This window comes from Astatotilapia calliptera, chromosome 7 (genome assembly GCF_964374335.1).
Source record: "Astatotilapia calliptera chromosome 7, fAstCal68.1, whole genome shotgun sequence".
NCBI lineage: Eukaryota > Metazoa > Chordata > Actinopteri > Cichliformes > Cichlidae > Astatotilapia > Astatotilapia calliptera.
Window position 1 is genome coordinate 41,777,289 of NC_137428.1, and position 20,765 is coordinate 41,798,053.

Below are 20,765 nucleotides of genomic sequence, written 5' to 3' on the forward strand. Positions count from 1 at the left end.
GAGCAGCTTCACAGTTTTCTCTGAGCCGTTGTCATTTGATCAGAAAACCCTGATCCCGCGTCCGCTCCCTCCTAATACCAGAGATGTCTTTGGGAGTGTGAAGGAGCACTAAATAAAAGTAAAAATACCACCGCATTTGACCTTATGTTACATATTTTACTGTATTTTATCTGAATGTGAGCTGTGCTGCTTTCCTCCTGCTCTCTGGGCTTGCTCCACTTTCCTATTGGCTGCCCTGCAGCCAATCAGATCCCTCCAGGGCCTTTCTAAGCTGTTTGAAGGTGAATTGCAGGGTCTTACATGAGAATGATCGTATAAACAGTAAATACAGGACCGGTATCACCAATCATTTCAACTTGAATGAATCTATATAGCTTTAAATGTGAATACTGAATAAACATAAACACTTTTTAATGGCACTGCATGACATGCTTCTGTTGTTTTAAACATTCTGTATAAATAAAAATGGCCGGCTGTTGCGTGTCACGCTTTGTTGCTTTGTGATTTTGAACGGCATCATCTTAGCTCAATAACGATTCCTCCTGAACTGTCGGGCAGCTGAGCTTCAGGTTTGCAGCTCTGCTTTGTTCTAGTTTATTCAATGGCCTCTGTTTTAAGTTGAGGTTCTATTTTTTGTTGCCCTTCCTGAACTCATTCCAGTGTCAATAAAAGGTTTCAAACTGACCCAGAACGATTCATGTTTCTCCACGCTCAGCACTGTCACTCTACTGAAGCCCCGCCCACCCAGAGGAAGTCGGATTCATACAAGAACATGACAGGAGCCGAAAGCCATCACATCACATTGTTTATTTCTAACACAGAACCAGAGACAGCACAGATGAGCAACACGGAGTAAATGAGCTCCACGGCCAGCGTGAGAGCATCTCCTCACCTCCGCGGCCTCTTGTCCTCCTGCATAAATTAACTTAATAAAAATAAATATGCATTATAATAATAAGTTGCTTTTATAGTCAGTCGGTGGCTGGACTGATGTTTGTGTAGTCAGGGCTGGCTGTGTGTTTATATCAAGCTGCGTCAACTACTCGTGGGCTTTAACTCCGTCTTCTTCCTCCTGGCTGTCTACGGACCTCCTGGCGAACAGGTGAGTGGGGTCTCGGCCTCTGAAGCCCGGCTGGATGTTGAACACGGGCATGTTCCTCCAGCTTGAGGGGTTATTGTAGGCGGCTGAGCCGGATTCTGCGGTGCAGGGTTTGTTCTGGATGAGCTGGAGGAAGATTTCCATGTCGGGGCCCAACCGGGACACGATCCCGGCCCTCACCGCCACCACCGTCTGCTCGTCGCAGGCCTGCAGCGTCTGGAGCAGGGTGCTGTAGTACCTGCAGGCCAAACAGACACATGTTCATCTCAGACCTTGGCCTTCTGCTTGACAGTTTCAGATTTGCATCAAAATTTTACAGTACAAAATTTAAACATTTATAATAAGTGGTGTAAAAGTTTAGTTTCATACATCAAAAAAAGTTTTTAACAGCTGAAGATTTCTTAAAAATTGTCCGTCGACCCATTTCAGGCCTGTTTTTTCTGCACATTGAGACTGAGGCCATGTTTGAACATGAATATATCAAAAACTATCAAAGATGAAAGCCTGAAATCATTACCTAAATAATACTAAAACACAACACAGAATACGTCTGAACATTAGATTCTTAATTTTTTAAAAAAAAATCTAATTCAATAACACAATTGAACAAATATCACAAACTGTAAGAAGAAAAAGAAAGTTCTGGAATTTCCAGATGAAACTCAAATTATAACTGAGAAATAACTTTAATGTAAAACGAATTCTTTGTTAGTGAGTAATACAGTTCACAAGCACCAGGAGTCGCCCCTCAGCAGGCTTCCGGAAGGTGTCCAATCAGAAGAAAAAGGGCTTTTTTAAGAGTTCTTAAAGAGACAGGAGCTAATATAATGATTCCTCTTAAACTTGTTCTTAAGATATTTTTACGTTCTTACAACAATATTTTTAATTGCCACCACTATACAAACATCACATGAAGGTTTTACTCCAGGCTCCACTTAACAGTGTCCACAGTAAACTATATAGTAAAAATGTACAGTATGAAAAAACAGTGGTCAGCAGCAAATATGTACCATGCAACAGCACGTGAGAGGACAGATGGGACTCTTGAATACCATGTCTGTCAAACCACACACTGAAATTTACTGTATGAGCCCAAAGTTCTCTAAGAACTCCTCCCTAAATGTCCCCCTTTTATAACTGGCCATCCTCCAGAAACTAGCTGAGGGGCAGTAGCACGTACTTTTTAGGTGTAGCTGCAACTTTACTTTAAGGCCAATTTTATAATTATAGATTTATAAAACATGCTAAGAAGCTAAATTAGGTACCATGTATGTTATCGTGCTATTGCTTTAGCATCTCCACTCTAAAGCAGGTGCGAGCATTGCCTCACCATTTTGTATGTGTACTGGGTGCTCACCTGTTGGGAAAATGAGTAGGCACCTGCACCACCTCTCCAATGGCGTCAGGGTTAGTCCTAGCCACAGTGCAGATGTCCAGGCTGGTGTAGCACTCTTCTTGAACCTTCGATGAGATGGACAAACACTGACTTAGGATCATAGAAGCACTTTCTCCTCTCCTCTAACCTGCAGAGGTAACAGGATGCTACAACACTAAAAGGATGGGGTTAAAGCTAACAGTGATACAGGTGTTTTCATATATAAACTGATGGAGACACTGAACAGGTTAGCCTGGTTCTGCTGGAGTTGTCTCCAGTTAAAGGAGAGTTTGTCTTCCCCACCTTCACCAGCTGCTGCTGTGAGACATTCCTTGGGATTTTTAATATCTATATAATACGGAGCTTTAACTTCATGAGCAAAAGCTAAATAAAAAAGAACTGAAGTGATTTTTATAAGGCAGCATAGAAGTTTGTGAGCTGGCAAACCTCAGCGATCATCCTCTGGAAGATGTTGCAGCGGCGGATGGACTGGAAGACTTTGCCCGAAATTCCCTGAGACATGCAGTGCAGACTCTTCTTGACGAACGTCTTACCCTGTGGAGAGAACATTGAGGTCAGACGACAGGTGGAGGACAGGTGGAGGACAGGTGGAGGACAGGTGGAGGACAGGTGGACAGTAAGTCACTAACCTCGGTGTTGAAGCTTGCGGCGGTGTGCAGGAACAGCTCGCAGAGCTCGTGCATCCCGTCGGTGTCGCAGGTGGAGTTTTCCAGACAGGAGAAGAACCCACAGCCGACGGTCACGGCGCCGCTCAAACATCTGGCCACATCAGCTGCAAACACACAAACATGCTTCACACTGGACTCACAGAGCTTTCCAGATGATTGACCCATCAAGCAGTCGCATATGGGACAGATGTGACTTGAATATGATGCAAACAAATGGAAGGAAAATATGATTTGAATAGAAAAAAGTGACGCATAAATTATGTTTTTACAAATAGGGAGGGCAGGAAGTTTTCTAAAGTTATCAGTACTCCATACTGGAACTGAGATGATCACCCCCCCACCCCTTCAAAAAACAATACATGAGTCCATTAATGGTCGCTGATCAAACTTCAGCTTTCTTTTAAAAGACAGTTTTTATGCTAATAATACTTCAACGACAGACAGAAGTGAGAGGATGAAGAACACCTGCTGCTGTGTTTAGAAGATTTAAAGCCAATAACCGATCAAATATCAGCTTATTGATCCGGTAATAATCAGGTACAGACTCCAAACATTAATGCGTTCACTGCAGTACTTGTACTTGTAGCAGACTACTGTGAGTGCAGTAACACAAGTACTCACTCGGGCTGTTGGCGGAGAAACGGGCCCGGCGGGGAGCCGCCTCCTCCGGCAGAGGCTCGAAGGCGGAGGAGGAGCAGAGGAGGAGGAGGAGGAGCAGAGCGGAGCCGCGGAGCATGGTGCCTCACACTGAGGATAAAGATGAAGCAGCAGGAGGAGAACGTGCTGTGTGTCTGCTGTCTCCAGCTGAGTCTCCTGCATTTATACACAGTCAGCGGGGCTCGGACCAATCAGAGCGGAAGGTTTCGGTTGAGGGGGGCTGTTAATGGTTTATTGAGGAGTAATGAACTTGCGGAGTTAATTGGTTATTTCCACACGCAGAGGAGGAATTTCCGAGCAGCAGTGAACTCAGCGCATAAAGTTTGGACTTCAGGTTTGATTTAATGTGACAGAAACTCTCCTGAGCTCAAGTGTCACCTCAGCACACCTGAACATGAATATGGTGTCAGGTACAGCAGAGCTTTAACATGATAACATGGGGTCAACTGATCGGAGCGAACAGCTGTTCACATTGTGGAAGGTTAAATGAGCCGAACCCTCCACCAGCACTGCTGCATTCATACTTTTAATTCAATGCTGCAAAAATATTAAATAAATATTATTTCAATATTGGAGACTCAGACGGACTCCCGGCAGGTCAGCGACAGCCTGTGCCTGTGGTAGTCCTGAACCCTGAATCTAAACACCGAAGATCAACATCCGGAGGTTCACCTGTGTTTACATGTCAACACGTTCTCACGTGTGACGCATCAGAATAAAAGCATCAGGATAAACGAGCCTAATGTCTCCTATCAACTCGGGATAAGGTCACATTCACGAGGTCAGCCTTGCTCACTCTAACACTAACGGTGGAATTAAAGCGGAAGGTTTCGCTATGCTGCTGCTGTGACGTGACTGTGATGTGTTATCTTTACCGTGGGAAGTGGATGTGTTTAATTCCAGTCACGTTTCCAGATTTCCTGTGAGAGAAAACAAACAAGCACGCACTTACACACCGACACACACAAACTAGGATCGAGAACTGGAGTAAAGTAAAAGTACTTAGTACTTGCTCACAGGTCTGTCCAGGTACATTTCGCAGATTTTTGAATGGAGTCTGGTGGTCCCGTCCTGGTCGTCCTGATGCTGAAGCTTAGCCTACTTTCTGTTTTGTCCTTCAGTTTAAAACAACATGAAAACATTTATGAGCACTTTATTTTAAAAAAAGACATCATTCACCTGACACTTATTAACCTTTATGTTATTTAAACAGATTTTTACTGGTAACTTATTATTAATGATGACAGAGGTTTTATTAGACACAGCTGAGCGTTTTGCATTTTGGCATAATTTGTGAAACTTGAAATTGCTTTAGTACTGAATGGTAAAAATTAGGCTTTCTTGAGGGGTGGGGGTGGGGGGGTGTTGACCTGTAGTGTAGTTTTGATCTACTTTTGCTGCTGGTTCAGTGAATTTTGATTGAAGAGCGATGGAATCTGGACTTTGGGAATCTGTGAGATGTCCAGTTTCCGTATCGGATCGGCATGTCCTGTACATGGGATCCGTGCTTTGTGTGTGTGTGATTGCTGTAAAGTAAATAAAAAAGTAAAATTTAATTTATATAGCACCTTTCAAGATAAAAACCACAAAGTGCTTCACAGAAGCTAAAACATAAAAATAAAAATCAACCAAAAGCAAGTTTAAAAAGATGAGTTTTTAGCTGTTTTTTAAAAGCGACCACTGAGTCCACAGATCTCAGGCTCAAAGGGAGAGAGTTTCACAGTCTGGGGGCCACAGTTCCAAAAGCTTTGTCGCCTTTTGTTTTCAGCCTCATGTGTTGGACAACCAGCAAGCCCTGATCACATGACCTCAGGGACCTGCTGGGAATGTATGGATGTAAAAGTTCACTGATATATGTTGGTTTTTGTCCATGCAGAGCCCTGAAAGTCAAGGTCAAAACCTTAAAGTGGATTCTGAATTTAATAGGGAGCCAGTGCAGCTGGATCAGTAGGGGTGTGACATGGAAGTACTTGGAGGACTTGGTCAGAAGCTTTGCAGCAGCGTTCTGAACAACTTACAGATGCTCCAAAGAGGCTTTACATAAACAAGTAAACAAAGAATTACAATAATCCAGACGAGATGAAACAAATGCATGAATGACAATTTCTAATTCTGAGCCTGATACAATGGACTCAGCTTAGCAATGTTTCTCAGGTGATAAAAACAGGAGCAGACCAGAGATTTAGTCAGAGCTGAGTCAAGAGTTACACCAAGGTTCCTGACAGGTTTGGCAAATGTAGCAAGTGGGCCCAAGTTTGTGTATCTTTATGGTGATCTGTTGATAATCTAATCAGATTTCAATAAGCAATGTGCTGTTGATGAGGAAATTATATTTAATCAGGTTTTGTGTATAAAATCAATCATGTTATTGTTTTCACCAGCAGCCAGTCGCCGTCCCTCGTGAACCTGGTTCTGCTGGAGGTTTCTTCTTGCTTGAAAGGAGTTTTTCCTTCCCGCTGTCGCCAAGCTCTTGCTCTTGGTTTCTCTGTGTTATTATAGGTCCTTACCTGACAGCACGTCTCAAACTGAAGGCTGCAGGCCAAATGTGGCCCACCACATTGAGAGCTTCTGCATGATTGTCTTAAAATAAGTTTACTGTTTTCTGCTTAAAAGCGTATCAATGCATTTTAATTGTTTGAATCCCAATGCCCCCGGTACCAGGGCGAGAGGGAGAACATCTGGTTTAACGTGATGTATTGCCAGATCTGTTATTTAAATATAGGTATGTGTGCCATCCACAGAAATGTCAGAATCTCATCTAAAAACTCATGAAACCATTTTAACTTGGTTGATAATTGATGCATCATAATGAGAGTCAGATGTGTTTCACTCAGTAATCAATAATTAAACTTTTGTTAAAGACGAGAAAAGCACAAGGGAAAAAAAACCTATACACAGCAATCATGAAACATGTCTTTAAAGTGAGAACCAGTGAAAACAAAGACCTTCATTTCATTATTTGATTATCCATAAAAGCAGAAACCACGGACAGGTGATCAGAGGTCTCTGCTCCTCGTCTTGTTCGTCTGAAGTGCTCGGCTTCTCTTTTTTGGATCTAGTTAAACTCGCTCTTTGTCTCATCAGCGTTTTGTGGGTGGTGTGGAAAAATCGACGTGTCTTATCAGCTCCCACGTTTAGATGGAGGCACGCTTGACCAGAGGAACCAGTGAACCTGCACGGCTCTGCTGACTTCATCAGCACGGAGGTCAAAGGTGCTGATAACCATCTGCACCCATCATGCTTCATCAACTCCCCCCACGGAAAACCTGCTGCCATAAAAACGGCAGCACTTGAGAGCAGCCCCTCACCTGAGCGTGGCCCTGAACACCAGGAGATTTATATTTTATATGGGAGCTTTGGAGAGTTTGGGGGAGTTATGGAGACTTCCGCATCAGCAGTGTGATTTCTTTTTCAGAAAAACTGAAATAAGTTTTTCTGGAAAGTTTTTAAAAAGGTACAAAAATGCCCATAGATGTGAAACAGGTGCAAGGTTTATATTTCATTTGTCAGGAGGTTCAACAAAAACTCGGGTGTGTGAATTTTCAGGCTTTGCTCACTCTTTTCTCACTCTGTTCCCAGGAAACAGAGAGCAAGGTCAGAGGTCAGAGTGAACTGTCTGCTGTCTGAAGCTTTGTTCTTGTGTTGTACACAGTCTGATGTTCTCATTCAGGGCAGGGATGAAGAGGAGGAGGAGTAAAAGGTTCTTATGAAGCCGCTCTACCTGAGCCTCACTCACAGCAGCAGCTGCTCTGTGTGTAAGCGCTTCCTGTCTGATGCAGTGTGAGCGATGCAGGTGAACCCGGGGTCAGGATCATGTTCAGGGACGAAGCTCCTGCTGAATACAGAACTCCTCATCTTCATCACAGTATATGATATGAAGCATGAAGCTCGGTATCAAGGAAACATCCTGCAGCCTCATCTGTCCTCTGCACAGGTCCGAGCACCATCAAAGGGTAAACGTGTCCAACCCCCCACTCTAACATCATCATCCTCAGGTGTTTAACTCACTTCCTGCTGAAAACATTTATCTAACAAGAAACACAGCACAACGTTTTGTTACTGCACACATTTAAAAAGCACGAGAAGAAGTGACGTAAGCTGAGAAACACCAAGTCTAAGGGCAGGGTGGCATACTGGGCAGCCAATCACAGCAATGAAGGGAGGCGGGGTTAACTGTCAGTATGGTGTGTGTGTGTGTGTGTGTGTGTGTGTGTGTGTGTGTGTGTGTGTGTGTGTGTGTGTGTGTGTGTGTCAAACCTCAAAAAAGATATTTAGTGTGAGTTCCATGGCCAGAGTAGAGGTCAAAGGTCACACATTGTGGGATCCATACGACTCCAGTTTCATTACAACTGGATGAAGAGTTTCTGACAGCGATCTAAAAATGAAACCAATTTTCACAAGATGTTACCGTTTCTGGCTTTAATGAAGAAGTTTCGGTCTGAGAAACAAGAGCAGCATAAAGTAAACCCAGCCTGCAGTCCGAAGCTTCGCCTCCAGCTTCACTAACAACCTCATCGTGTCAGAGATCAGAGCCGGTTCTCTGAGATGATCAGCTGATGCTGTTGTTTCTGTCGGTCAGATCCTGCTTTGAGCTCAGCCTGTTTTTAGGTATCGAAGGGCAGTATTAAAAATAGTAGCGAGTGTAGTAAAGCTGTCACAGGCCGATGTTCCTGCTTCATTCACTGCTGCCACAGTGACCGGGGAACAGTGTTTGTAGGAGGCTAGGCGACCTGATTTCAGGGGTATTCTTCACTAATTATACTCATCCCCCCGCAGGAACATGTTTCCATACAGTCAGGTCGCTCTTCATCTCAGCTTCAGTTTGTTCAGCTAATTGTGGTGCGTCGTTTACTCCAAGGAGTAACCTCAAACTATACCACGTCCCGAGGGAGGTGCGGCTTATTGTTTGATTGGCATCCTTTCACATAAATATGTGGATGCTAACCGAGCATCAAAGTCACACTTCAAGCTGAAGAAGGAGAGGAGTGCAGAAGAGGTGAGGAAGAGCGTTTGGAGGTGAGGAAGAGCTGGAACTTTCAAAGGCAGATAATGTGTCAGTGAAACAATCCTGTGATGTTTCTCAGAAACTTTTTCATCCACCTGGGCTTTACCTGAAAGTGTGTCACAGGGCTAACAGTGTTATTATGGGAGGATCATTATCTCACCCGCCCCCCTCCTCTGGATGCCCCCTCCTGTCTTTTCTGGTTGCAGTCGAGTTCTGGTTCCCACACCGAGGAGCTTCATCGCTCAGACTCTCTGTCCCTCTGCTGCTTTCTCTCCCTGCCGGGTCAACCTCAGCGTCTGAAGGGCCAACGCCACACCCAACAGGTAGGTGAAGAGCAGCATCTATCTCTGATTTGGATTAAAACGCCTGAATCTAAGCCATCATAGATGGTAACCCTACCTTAACCTTTCCTCATGCGATGGTAAACTTTTTCAATTTCAGCTGGAATAATTAATTTGTTTGCTCTCTAATTGCCAAAAATGTAATTAAAAACGAGATGCATTATTATCTCCCGGGGTTAGGGTTGGGGATGGTCATTATTGACGATAACTTAGACCTCAGAGAGGAAAGAGATAATGAAATACAGAATGGTAATAGAAATACTTCAGAGGGCTAAGTCACCCTAACTTTGGAGCAAAAAAGTACTTGGGTCTAGGAAAAATATGTCTTTTATGTCTGATAGAGTTATTATGTTTTCTGTCATCTGATTTTGAAGCCTTGGGAGAACAGTTAGGGATTCAGATTATCATCAGTGATGAATATTGCCTTGATTACTCTGCGGACATGGCAGCTGGAGTCTCAGTGCCGCTTATCTGATGTTTGATGTCCATTGCCTGGGATGAATTGTACTGTAAATTCTCCAAAGATGAGTTTGTGGTCCCAAAGTGGGAAGTACACACAGACCCTCACACTCACGATCAGATGACAACATTTACGTCACTCGTACCCAAGCAAGATCACAGACGTATAATTGAGGCTTTTGATGTGACAGGGTTCCCCTCTCAGCACCTATCAGGTCATAGGTGTCCTGTCTCAGGTTGGGGCAGTTTGTGTTTCAGCCACATGCTGTGGCACAGGCACAGTTTTAGAAATTAGATTATGTTACCTCTCAGATGAAATCTCACACATTAATTGGGACCTTGCATTTTTTTATGTTAAAAGATATTTAGTTGTTTCGAAGTAGGGAAATAATTCTATACAATGGGCTGGATATTAAACAAACCCAAGTACCCAACTCCTCTGGCGTAAAACGACCAACACAGTGGAGAATCCAACGAACGGCACAGAAGAAAACATGGCTAAAACAGCTCAAAGATGACATCGGAGATCGCAGAATAAATCTCGACGAGACCAGGACAATCGCCAACAATCGCAATGCATGGAAACGAGTTGTGAAGGAAATTCGACAACCACTGGCACCCACAGCAGCGTATGGGCTGAGGAGTTGATCCAGGCCTGGTGAAAATATAAGAAGGTGGATCCTTGACGGAAGCCTCAGTAATGAGCCAGTGCTTCAGTGCTGGTGAGTTCTGAAACCATCTAGGTTCACGAACCTAGTGACATCATGCTTCCATTTTTCATATTTTCAGCAGGATGCAGCGCATCAGGGAAAGCATTCACATTCGCACCATGAAGGCCAAGAGAAAAGTGGAGGAGATCTCTAAAGAGGACGTCCAGGCCTTCCTGAAGAAGAACTCCTTTGTGCTCTTCACAGTTGGAGCAGTTATTGTAGGTATGTACACCTGCTGCAAAACAGAGACATCTCTTCAGTTTTGTAGTTGTTAATAGGAACGTGCTCTGACTGCAGGAATCGTTCTCGGATTCGCGCTGCGCCCCTACAAAATGACCTATCGAGAAGTGAAGTACTTCTCCTTCCCTGGAGAGCTGCTGATGAGGATGCTGCAGATGTTGGTCCTGCCTTTGCTGATCTCCAGTCTAATAACAGGTACAGTGCACAGCTCAGTGGTCATCCTCCAAGTTTGGAAAAGAAATGGTGACCAACCAGTCAGAAAAGTGGTTTGTAACTGTGATGGCGACAACTGCTGTAAAGTGTCATCAGCTACGTTCACCTTTAACCTCGGTATGATTTGTTATTAAGCTGTTTCCTTAAAACCTCTTAACATCATCAGCAAACCGTCAGGACTTTGGCTGTTACCTCTAAATTAGGCCTAAACGCTTTGTTGGTTTTACTAAGCTCCCTCTGGGTTAGGTGGGGTTTGGGTTATGTTAAAATCATTTTCCTAGCATTTTCACCTCAAGAAATCTTTGAGGATTGTGAAAATCTCTTTACATTACAGGTAAGCACTGATGGATGGTGTGCATTACTGTGTGACTTCACAACATAATCACTGTACATGCTGGGCTGTAATAACCTGACAGACACAAAATGTAGTAATTTTCACACCATGAAAAGATCAGCAGTGTCCCAGCTGAGCTGATGGAGGTGGTTCAGAGGGAGGTCGTCCCTACAAACTAATACTCACTGAGAGTCAGCCTTCAGCCCGGTCTGGTGATGAAGAGGTTCCCACTGATTCACTAACAAAAGAGGCAAAATTGAACTTTTTTTTCTGCTGTAACCAAGCATCGACCTCCAGGGTTGGAATATGTAGCTGAATTCTAAGTCAGTCATTACCATTAACCATTAATACTAAAATAAGTCATCCCTCTCCTCTCTCACTGAATACCTGTTTTTCTCTGACAGGATTTGTTTTTTAAACCATCAAATGTTCATCCATTAAACTCATATGTTGTTAGACGATTAATTCATAACATTCCTACTATGATCTGGAAAAACTGTGTTAATGATCAAACATATCCCGCCCTCTTTCCATCAGGAATGGCAGCTTTGGACAGCAAAGCCTCAGGAAAGATGGGCATGAGAGCCGTGATTTACTACATGACCACAACCATTATCGCAGTGTTCATCGGTATCATCATCGTGCTCATCATCCACCCGGGAAAAGGCTCTAAAGATGAGTTTGGGAAGCAGCAGACCATCGAGCAAGTCAGTCCTGCCGATGCCTTCCTGGACCTGATCAGGTAGCTACAACAGTGATGCAGTCACAGTTTTAACTGAAGTTAGTCCACGCTGTCTCAGAATGACCTGTTTTCTCATTTCAGAAATATGTTCCCACCAAACTTGGTCCAAGCCTGCACGCAACAGGTGAGCTTTATCTTTTATACCTGGTAAACTAGCTCCTGCAGCTGTTATCACTGGAACAGAAATGTTGGCATGTTAATCTCTCCAGCTGGATCATAGATCGTTTATTCCAACTACATGTTGGTGTGTACAGAGTGCTTGGAAATTTCAGCTGAACAAAGCTCAGTCTTTAAGCACTGATGAAACTTGACATGCTACTAGTCTTTTTAACCTGATGTCACCCTGAAGCTCTCACTGGGTCTGAAATTTTCCTTCCTGCCAACTCCAGCTCACTGAACGATTACAGCTCCAAGAATCTTTCAGCATGAACCTGAAATGAACCCACAGCTCGCTCCTTTTCACCTCTCACCTCTTCTTCACCCTCTCATTCACATAGAGATGCTGAGGTGCAGAAGTTTACCTCTCACTGGTTTCCAGGAGACAACAGAACAGCTCCAAACATGTCAAACTCAGAGCTTCATCTGACAAAATCAGCAGACACAGAAGTGAGACGATGGCTGTGCTGTGATTTCAGGTCCATTCACATGAATGTCTCACTTTATACAGCCTCCCTGACCGTGCCATCAGGCTGAGCTGGTATGCACTGCAGTCAGATCCAGCCTGAACATTAAAGTGACGTACACTTTTAAGTGAAAGCACTGAAGATGACTTTACCAGCAGTCCAAAAAACACTTAGCTTTGTTTAAAAAGTTTCATTTAAATAATTGACATTTACATTCATGAGAAAAGTTAAAGAACTCTTCTTGCTCTTCTTCACCACTCTCACACTGGCTAATGGCGCCGTACGACAAAAGTGGCCTCATATCCACTGATGAAGCTGCTGGTTTACTGTTGTTTCTGCAGGTCATGCACCCCTCGATTTTTGTAACCTGGCATGTTTTGCTGCTGCTGAAGCAGCGGGGTTGAAGACACGCGTGTACAATCATGTTTTAATGATCCATCAGTGAGAGACTCCGAGATTCATTGATTTTACAGAGAGAGACAACTTCTGGTTGCAAAAAGTTTCTAAATAAAAGTTGTGCAGATGTTGACGGTGGAGAGGTTTTTGTATAAGAGCTGGTCTTGATTATCAGTAGATCAGAACCAAACCACGCTCACTCGGAAGAGGAACCTGATGAGAAATTAATGCTTAACAGGGACACTCAAACTGGAGTCCATTTTTAATCCTGATATGAGATAAAGAAGCAGTTAGGGGCAGATTTTTCCCTCTAAAAATTAAAACTCTCTAAACACGGGTGCACATTAACCAAACTCAAACCCCAGAGGGTTTACTTGTGATGGTGAAGAAGGACTTTGAATAGAAATCATAAATCTTACTGATTTTTTTTTCTCTTCTAGTAATACTTCCTGAATAACGTTATCTCCTGGTCTCCTGGAAAAAACGGTCATGATTTGATGGCTAAGTCTGAGCTGTAGACAGGCTGATGTTGATGCTGTTTAGACAGAGAATAGCAATCAGTTCAAATGGTTTCTCAATAAATATTGATCAAATATTCGCAAAGAAGAAATAAAATGCATCGTTTTTGGTTACTAAATGATGGTGGACGAGACAACGTCAGAGTAATATTACTGCGCCTATTTTTAAAACAATATAAACACTTTTAAGCCATTTACATCTAAACTCTCTGATTTGTTGCGTGCTGAACTGTTCCGCTCGTCTAACCTTATTCCTTTAATTCTCCCATTCTCCAGTTCAAAACCAAATATGGAAAACGAACAGTTCATGTGACGGTGACTGTGAATGACACCCTCTTTAACTCAACCAACGGCACCCAGGAGACCATGGAGATCACAAGAGAGGAAGTTATCCCGGTGCCAGGTCAAGTGAACGGGGTCAATGCTCTCGGGCTGGTGGTCTTCTCCATGTGCTTTGGTCTAATCATTGGCAACATGAAAGAGCAGGGACAGCTCCTGCGGGATTTTTTTGACAGCCTGAACGAAGCCATCATGCGCCTGGTCGCCATCATTATGTGGTAAAACATCTGAGATTTCACTGGGAAATGTTTTGAATAAAAAGCAGTTCCCTGTCCACCATGAAAGTTATCTGCAGTAACGCACCACTCTTCACTTCTTCTCAGGTATGCCCCCATTGGCATCTTGTTCCTGATTGCAGGAAAGATTGTGGAGATGGACGATCTGACCCAGATGGGTGGCCAGCTGGGCATGTATACCATCACGGTCATCATCGGCTTGATGATCCATGCTGTTCTTATTCTGCCCACTCTTTATTTTGTCATTACTCGCCAGAACCCCTTCATCTTCATCGCAGGGCTCCTGCAAGCTTTGGTAACGGCTCTGGGGACCTCCTCCAGGTGAGCAACTTCTACCAAACTTCAACAAATGGAAGTTTTGGTGTTTTCTATTGACAGAAACACCAAAACACACCAATTTTCTTTTTGTTCATTAAATATACTTTTGCCAGAGAAGATGAGCCAAGTTACTCAAAAGACAGAAATATTTGACCTTAACTGGTGCATTCTAGTTGCAGTCATTGTTGTAAACAGCTGTAGTTGTAGCTGTAGATGTAATGGTTGATGTAAGTTGCGTTGGTTGGTTTCGTTGTCTAATGAGTGAGCCAAATGTGGCTGAAACTTAAAAAACTACAACTAAGATGGTCCAGTTTATATGGACTTCAGGTACATGTAAACTGGATCGTTTGGGTGAAACTCATCTTAAATAATTTCTGTCAATCACACATTAATTCATATCTGAGGGCCCTCAAAGATCCAAATAAATGTCTTCCATCTCACCATTTAGTTTTCAGGCTTTAACTTTGTCAAGGTTTGTTCATGTTTGAGGTTACTTACAAAAAAAGTATACTATACTCATAAATATGCACTGATTAGTCCGTAATTAGATTTTCTGACAAAGTGATCTGTTCTCATAAACTTAAGATTCATCTGTTACGTAGGAGCGGGCACCGGTTTGTGGAAGCTGTGGAAGGACATCTCCCGTTTTTGTGGATGTGGTTATTAGATATATGATCCTTCCATCTCCAGACAGCTGAAAATGAGTCAGCTAAACAAAAACAGCTGCTTCTAACATCATGCTAGCTAATGTTAGGATCAGATGTACTAAAAATGACACTTTCCTTCTAATGTGCTCAGCGTGCAATAAGTTTAAATCTACTGCAAAATCTGTTTCACTAACAGCAGCTAAAAGCAGTTAACAGAAGCTAACAGCAGCTGACAGTAGCATATCCAAAGCAACTTATCTCAGTATGGCCGTCATTGTTCAGAGGTGGTTTAGTTGAATAGTTGGTTAACTGGTTGTAGGTGGTTGGTTGCAGTTTTCAGTTTAGTTGACATGCTACATGCTGTAGGGTGTGTTGTTGCTGTTCAGTTGCAGTGGTTTGGGTAATGTTGTTTTTGTTGCTGTAGTTGCAGTAAATGGTTTAGTTCCAGGAGCAGTACGTAGTTGCAGCTGTTGTCGTAGATATATGAGCTGGTTATTGTTCTGTGAAAACCTCTTGTTGACATGTTCCGTTATTTTTACCACATTTATTGTTTCAACTAGAGATGTCTGTAAATGAGGCGTAAAAAATGAACCCGCTCTCGGTGCTGAGCACTATAATAGTGTGTCTGAAACACTTTTCTCTGTTTCTCTGGATGCTTTAAAATCCTCCTCCTCTCTGCTATCATGCAGCTCGGCCACGCTGCCAGTCACCTTTAAATGTCTGGAAGAAAACAACAGAATCGATAAGAGGATCACTCGCTTTGTGCTGCCCGTGGGCGCCACCATCAACATGGACGGAACCGCACTGTATGAAGCATTGGCAGCCATCTTCATTGCTCAGGTCAACAACATGGAGATGAACTTTGGACAGATTATCACCATCAGGTAACTAAAGTCCTAACAGGCGTCTTCATACTCAAACTCTGTGGATTTATGTCTCTTTCTCCTTCTAAAAGTATCACAGCAACTGCAGCCAGCATTGGTGCTGCCGGCATCCCTCAGGCAGGTCTGGTTACCATGGTGATTGTGCTGACCTCCGTCGGACTTCCCACTGATGACATCACTCTCATCATTGCAGTTGATTGGTTCCTGTAAGTACCTTCTTGTTGGTAATCACTGTTGGTAGACCAGCTCACTCATCATGTAAATGTAGGCAACAAGACCTTCACAAGTGCTGATCTTCATCAGCACTTTGTTGTGTTTGTCTTCATCGCCGGTGGCTTCACTGTTTTAGTGCTTAAAGGACCTCCGCTGTGCTGGTTAGACTCCGATTTATCCCACAGATTCCAGTTTGAACAGAGAGTCTTGGTGTTTCACGGGGCTCTGTACTCGGACCATTACACATGCTTCGCCAAGACCAAGGCCTTTAAACACAAGGCCACTGGATGGCTTTGGAAAATGTGAAGGAAAGCATAGATTTTGGACTTTTAACAGTATTTTCATATGTTTTACAAGTTTCACAGCCTTTCCTACTGATATGGCCATTCATACTACACCAAAGTATCTAAGTAAGAGATAAACATTATCAGAAAACATCTTGTTTTTCACCATCTACGATAGAAATTTCAAATTTATATTCAATTCAATTGTATTCATATCATGCAAAATCACAGCAGTTGCCTCAAGGTGTTTATGATGGTACTAAAGACAGAAAGAAAGAAACTACGAAAAATGTTGTATTTGATCACTACAGCTCACTCTGGGCAATCAGCTAGCAGAACCTTCTCTGTTGTTTTACCCATTTAGTTCTTACAATTTAAGCTGCATTGTGGCATATTTCTTTCATTTTCTACGGCCACTTTTATTTATCATGCAGAAAAGCAGAAAAACTGAGACATCCTGTTAAACTTACACTTCTTTTTCTTATACTAAAATATTTCAGGCATTAAACGCGCAGGTAAACCTCCTTACACTGACAGAAAGGCGAGTTTCACTGGTGTGATCCATTTAAAATCAAAGTGATCCATCAAGTAATGTGAGTTAGACATCCTTACAGTAGACGACATTAGAAAACATTGCATACACATACATTCAATAAAGCTACTGTTTAACAAACTGTTTAATGAACAAGATCAGCTTTGTGGGATTTGAGTACCTGGATGATTGGATCCACAGGGAGGTTAGTGTTGATGTTACCTTAACAATAACATTATTTCACCACTCTGTAATCAGTAGCTTTCCAGAACCTTCGCTTTTGAAACCACTCTTTTTCAGTGCTAATGTGAAAGGAGTCTTATCAAGTATAAACGCTGTTGTGTAAAGTACCCGTACATGAATTATCTCTCATTTAAAGGTCAAATACAGCTCCATGTCTACAACCACCTAGTGACACATTTTTCCCGCTCCCATGAGTCTCGCTCCACATCTTCCCTTTTGTATTAAATATTTTTGCAGTGAGTTTTAACATAGAAACATAATTAGGTTTCCCAAATTAATCGTTTCAATTAGAATACCCTTCCCTGAAATTACTCAGCTAACTGGGGTAATAAGAAAAAACTCTGCTCTAACTAGGATGCTTCAGGAGGACTTTCCACCTGGAACAGAAGGAAGTGAAGAGCCTGATATGCCAACTCTGCTCAGTTATCCTGGTTTATGCCACAAAGTCCGAATATCTATCGCCCATCCATTCATCTGTCCATCCAACCATCTATTCAATTCAATTTAATTCAACTTTTACAGCACCAAATCACAACAGTTGCCTCAAGGCACTTTATATTGCGTTATTAGTAGTAGTATAATATTTTACAATAATACAAAGAAAACAGAGAAAACTCCAACAATCATATGACCCCCTATGAGCAAGCACTTTGGTGACACTGGGAAGGAAAAGTTTTAACTTCCAGCAGAACCAGGCTCAGGGAGGGGCGGCAATCTGCCACCACCGTTTGGGGTGAGGGGAGGAAGACAGGACAAGGACATGCTGTGGAAGAGAGCCAGAGAGTAAAAACAAGTATGATTAAATGCAGAAAGGTCTATTAACATTTGATGCGTAAAGAAGAAACACTCAGTGCATCATGGGAATCCCCCAGCAGCCTGGTGAAAGTTTTAAGCCTAATCTTAAAAGTAGAGATAGTGTCTGTCTCCTGAATCCAAACTAGAAGCTGGTTCCACAGAAGAGGGGCCTGAAAACTGAAGGCTCTGCCTCCCATTCTACTTTTAAATACTCTAGGAACAACAAGTAGGCCTGCAGAGCGAGAGCGAAGTGCTCTAATAGGGTGATATGGTACTACAAGGTCATTAAGATAAGATGGGGCCTGATTATTTAAGACCTTGTATGTGAGGAGCAGGATTTTAAATTCCAGATTTTACAGGGAGCTAATTAAGTGAAGCCAATACAGGAGAAATCTGCTCTCTCTTTCTAGTCCCTGTCAGGACTCTTGCTGCAGCATTTTGGATTAGCTGAAGGCTTTTCAGGGAAGAGCGAATAACGAATTACAGTAGTCCAGCCTAGAAGTAATAAATGCGATAAATGCATTAAGTACTTTTTCAGCATCACTCTGAGACAGGATATTCCTAATTTTAGAGATATTGCACAAATGGAAGAAAACAGTTCTACATATTTGTTTAATATGTGCGTTGAAGGACATGTCCTGGTCAAAAATGACTCCAAGGTTCCTCACAGTGTTACTGGAGGCCAAGGTAATGCCATCCAGAGTAAGAATCTGGTTAGATACCATATTTCTAAGATTTGTTCAGCTGCTATGTTCAGCTTTTTGGTCTGTGGTTGCTGTTTTTATACCCTAACCAGAAAACCAGCTGGCTCTCAGACCAACTGGTGTTCTCCGTGTTTTGCTGTTTGCAGCTTCAGACACTCATACGTCTGTGTAATGAGAGCATATGGAAGCCTGCAGGAAGCAGAAAGTTCAGAGAGGTGTGCAGGACGTTTGAAAGTAGGCCAATCCTTTCACGTGCTCCGCTCTGAAAGCTCATTCACAGACTGTAGACCTGTGATAAAGATTAAATCCACAAAGTTCCAGAAAGCTTAGTGTTTCCGAACAGGAACAACCTCTGCAGCATCCATTTCCACAGAATAAAAACTGTTTATTCTGCTTTCAGCAGGCTTCCAGAACACAATTATTGTTTTATAAATCAGGAGATTAATGAAGGTGTTTCTGTGGATCTTTTAAAGATTTCTTCCTTTGAATGGACAGTCTGAAAGCACACGTGCTCGCCCTTTGTGTGTCTTTGCCCTCTGACCTCTGGTTTCTTATAGGGATCGTCTGCGCACTACCACCAATGTCCTGGGCGACTCGATTGGCGCTGGCATTGTCGAGTTCCTGTCCCGACACGAGCTCCGCAGCAAAGATGTGGAGATGGGAAACTCAGTGCTGGAGGAGAAGGAGAGAAAGAAACCTTACAAACTCATCTCCCAGGACAGCGACTTCGAGAATGACAAACGCGGCCACAGCGAATCCAACATGTAGCTCTGAGGTCGGCAGGTGCGCATGTAGGGTTCCCGACTCCCAGAGCGGGGACCGGATCTACTGTCATGACTTCACATCGTGGCTTTGTTAACATTCCTTTACTGGTCCATCCCAGAGGCCAAAACCACATCATCCATCAGTGTGTCACATAGTTAGCTAGTGTCCGACTTGTGTTTGCTGCTCTAATTACAGGCTGGGCGTCGGCCATATAAAAGGACCCCCAATAAAAGGAAGTGGGGACAAAGCTCATCTGTTAAACTGAAAAATATAATCACACTCTGTGGTTTCAGTCACAGACTGTATAAAAAGATAGAAACAGTCATCACTAGTTTGACTCTAGACCTTCATTAATCTCACGATTTATTAAACACGACTCGGTAATAAACCATTCACTGAGGTCAAAGGTGAAGGGAGGAGGAGGGGCATATCAATACATACATCTGTGAAACAAGAGTTGCTCCCTGTTGGTTGTTACCAAGAATGAAGTTCCAATCTTTTACATATAGTCGGTGATTTTGACCTAATTTAAAATCCTAAAAGAGTTGCTTTATCTTCCTGACTTTAGCATACTGATATTGTGATTATTATTATTATTTTATAGCTTAGTGATACCGCCTCATGCACACACCTAAACCTTTGCACTCTGTGTGTGAGTCAGCAAGACTCACTGAGGTTTTTATAAAGTGCTAATGTACGTTAGACATGAAACATAAACGTGTTAACGTTAATGATTTCATCATAAAGCTGTAAATTGGTGTTTTGTTTATTCTGACTTCAGTGAAATAAACAGAGCAAATCACTTCCTGTCTGTGTCCTTTCATCTGAAATATGGAACATGAAATAATAAAATCTGCGTGGTATGAAATACAAAGGCTGCTTTGTTTACATGCGTGTCAAATGAAGTGTGTCATGCACATTGAGGGTTTTGGAACAATTTGCAAACCGGAGACACAAACTGACGATCATGAGGAAGCTCGTAACTAATCAGGACGAGCAGCCGGCAGCTATAACAACTATAAAAACATCTCACAAACCTTCATCTGTGGCATATTTTTGGCTTTCTGCTAAATGCTTCTTAACTGCTGCTGGGTGTGTTGTGTGGCCCTCGTTACACCGACTCTCATTATCATTAGAATAAAGCACTGTATGAATAAATATTTAAAAAATTTGGCCTGAGGAAGTATATAAACCCTCTCCTCGTTCCTGCTGCTCTCTGACTCTGATTGGTCACTTTCAAAATAAACTTCCTGTTTCCCCCTGCTGGCCATCAGAGAGGATGCAGGATCTGATTAAACTCCTGGATTAAAGCTCCGTCCATATTTCAGAAGATAAGTCTGCAGTCCTTCAGTCACCGGCTCGAGTCTCGTAATTTGATTTGATATACCTTTATTAGTCCCACAA

At 42.7% G+C, this 20,765-nt stretch overlaps 2 protein-coding genes across 2 annotated transcripts; one reads left to right on the top strand and one right to left on the bottom strand.

Annotated features, from left to right (window-relative positions):
- Positions 1-788: 788 nt before the first annotated feature.
- On the bottom strand, positions 789-4,895 carry LOC113026316 (stanniocalcin-like). The gene is made up of 5 exons (XM_026174964.2): positions 3,785-4,895; positions 3,125-3,267; positions 2,922-3,029; positions 2,457-2,560; positions 789-1,337 (listed from the first exon to the last, which is right to left on the bottom strand). Exons 1-5 carry the CDS (start codon positions 3,897-3,899, stop codon positions 1,040-1,042), a joined length of 768 nt encoding a protein of 255 aa, XP_026030749.1. The 5' UTR covers positions 3,900-4,895; the 3' UTR covers positions 789-1,039.
- A 3,164-nt stretch (positions 4,896-8,059) lies between these two features.
- LOC113026311 (excitatory amino acid transporter 1-like) lies at positions 8,060-20,163 on the top strand. Its single transcript, XM_080303693.1, has 10 exons — positions 8,060-9,148; positions 10,415-10,557; positions 10,633-10,770; positions 11,660-11,864; positions 11,946-11,988; positions 13,678-13,958; positions 14,064-14,297; positions 15,631-15,825; positions 15,897-16,031; positions 19,154-20,163. The coding sequence occupies exons 2-10, from the start codon at positions 10,419-10,421 to the stop codon at positions 19,362-19,364; spliced, it is 1,581 nt and encodes a 526-aa protein (XP_080159819.1). The 5' UTR covers positions 8,060-9,148; positions 10,415-10,418; the 3' UTR covers positions 19,365-20,163.
- The last annotated feature ends 602 nt before the right edge of the window (positions 20,164-20,765 follow it).

What these genes read in the sequence shown, in the direction of transcription:
- LOC113026316 (XM_026174964.2), bottom strand. Translation starts at nt 3,899, where the DNA reads ATGCTCCGCGGCTCCGCTCTGCTCCTCCTCCTCCTCCTCTGCTCCTCC. An exon ending in CCGCAAGCTTCAACACCGAG is followed by an intron (nt 3,030 to 3,124) that starts GTTAGTGACTTA and finishes TTCTCTCCACAG; the next exon opens with GGTAAGACGTTCGTCAAGAA. An exon ending in CCTACTCATTTTCCCAACAG is followed by an intron (nt 1,338 to 2,456) that starts GTGAGCACCCAG and finishes TTTGGCCTGCAG; the next exon opens with GTACTACAGCACCCTGCTCC.
- LOC113026311 (XM_080303693.1), top strand. Translation starts at nt 10,419, where the DNA reads ATGCAGCGCATCAGGGAAAGCATTCACATTCGCACCATGAAGGCCAAG. An exon ending in GCCTTCCTGGACCTGATCAG is followed by an intron (nt 11,865 to 11,945) that starts GTAGCTACAACA and finishes TTCTCATTTCAG; the next exon opens with AAATATGTTCCCACCAAACT. An exon ending in TCCAAGCCTGCACGCAACAG is followed by an intron (nt 11,989 to 13,677) that starts GTGAGCTTTATC and finishes CCCATTCTCCAG; the next exon opens with TTCAAAACCAAATATGGAAA.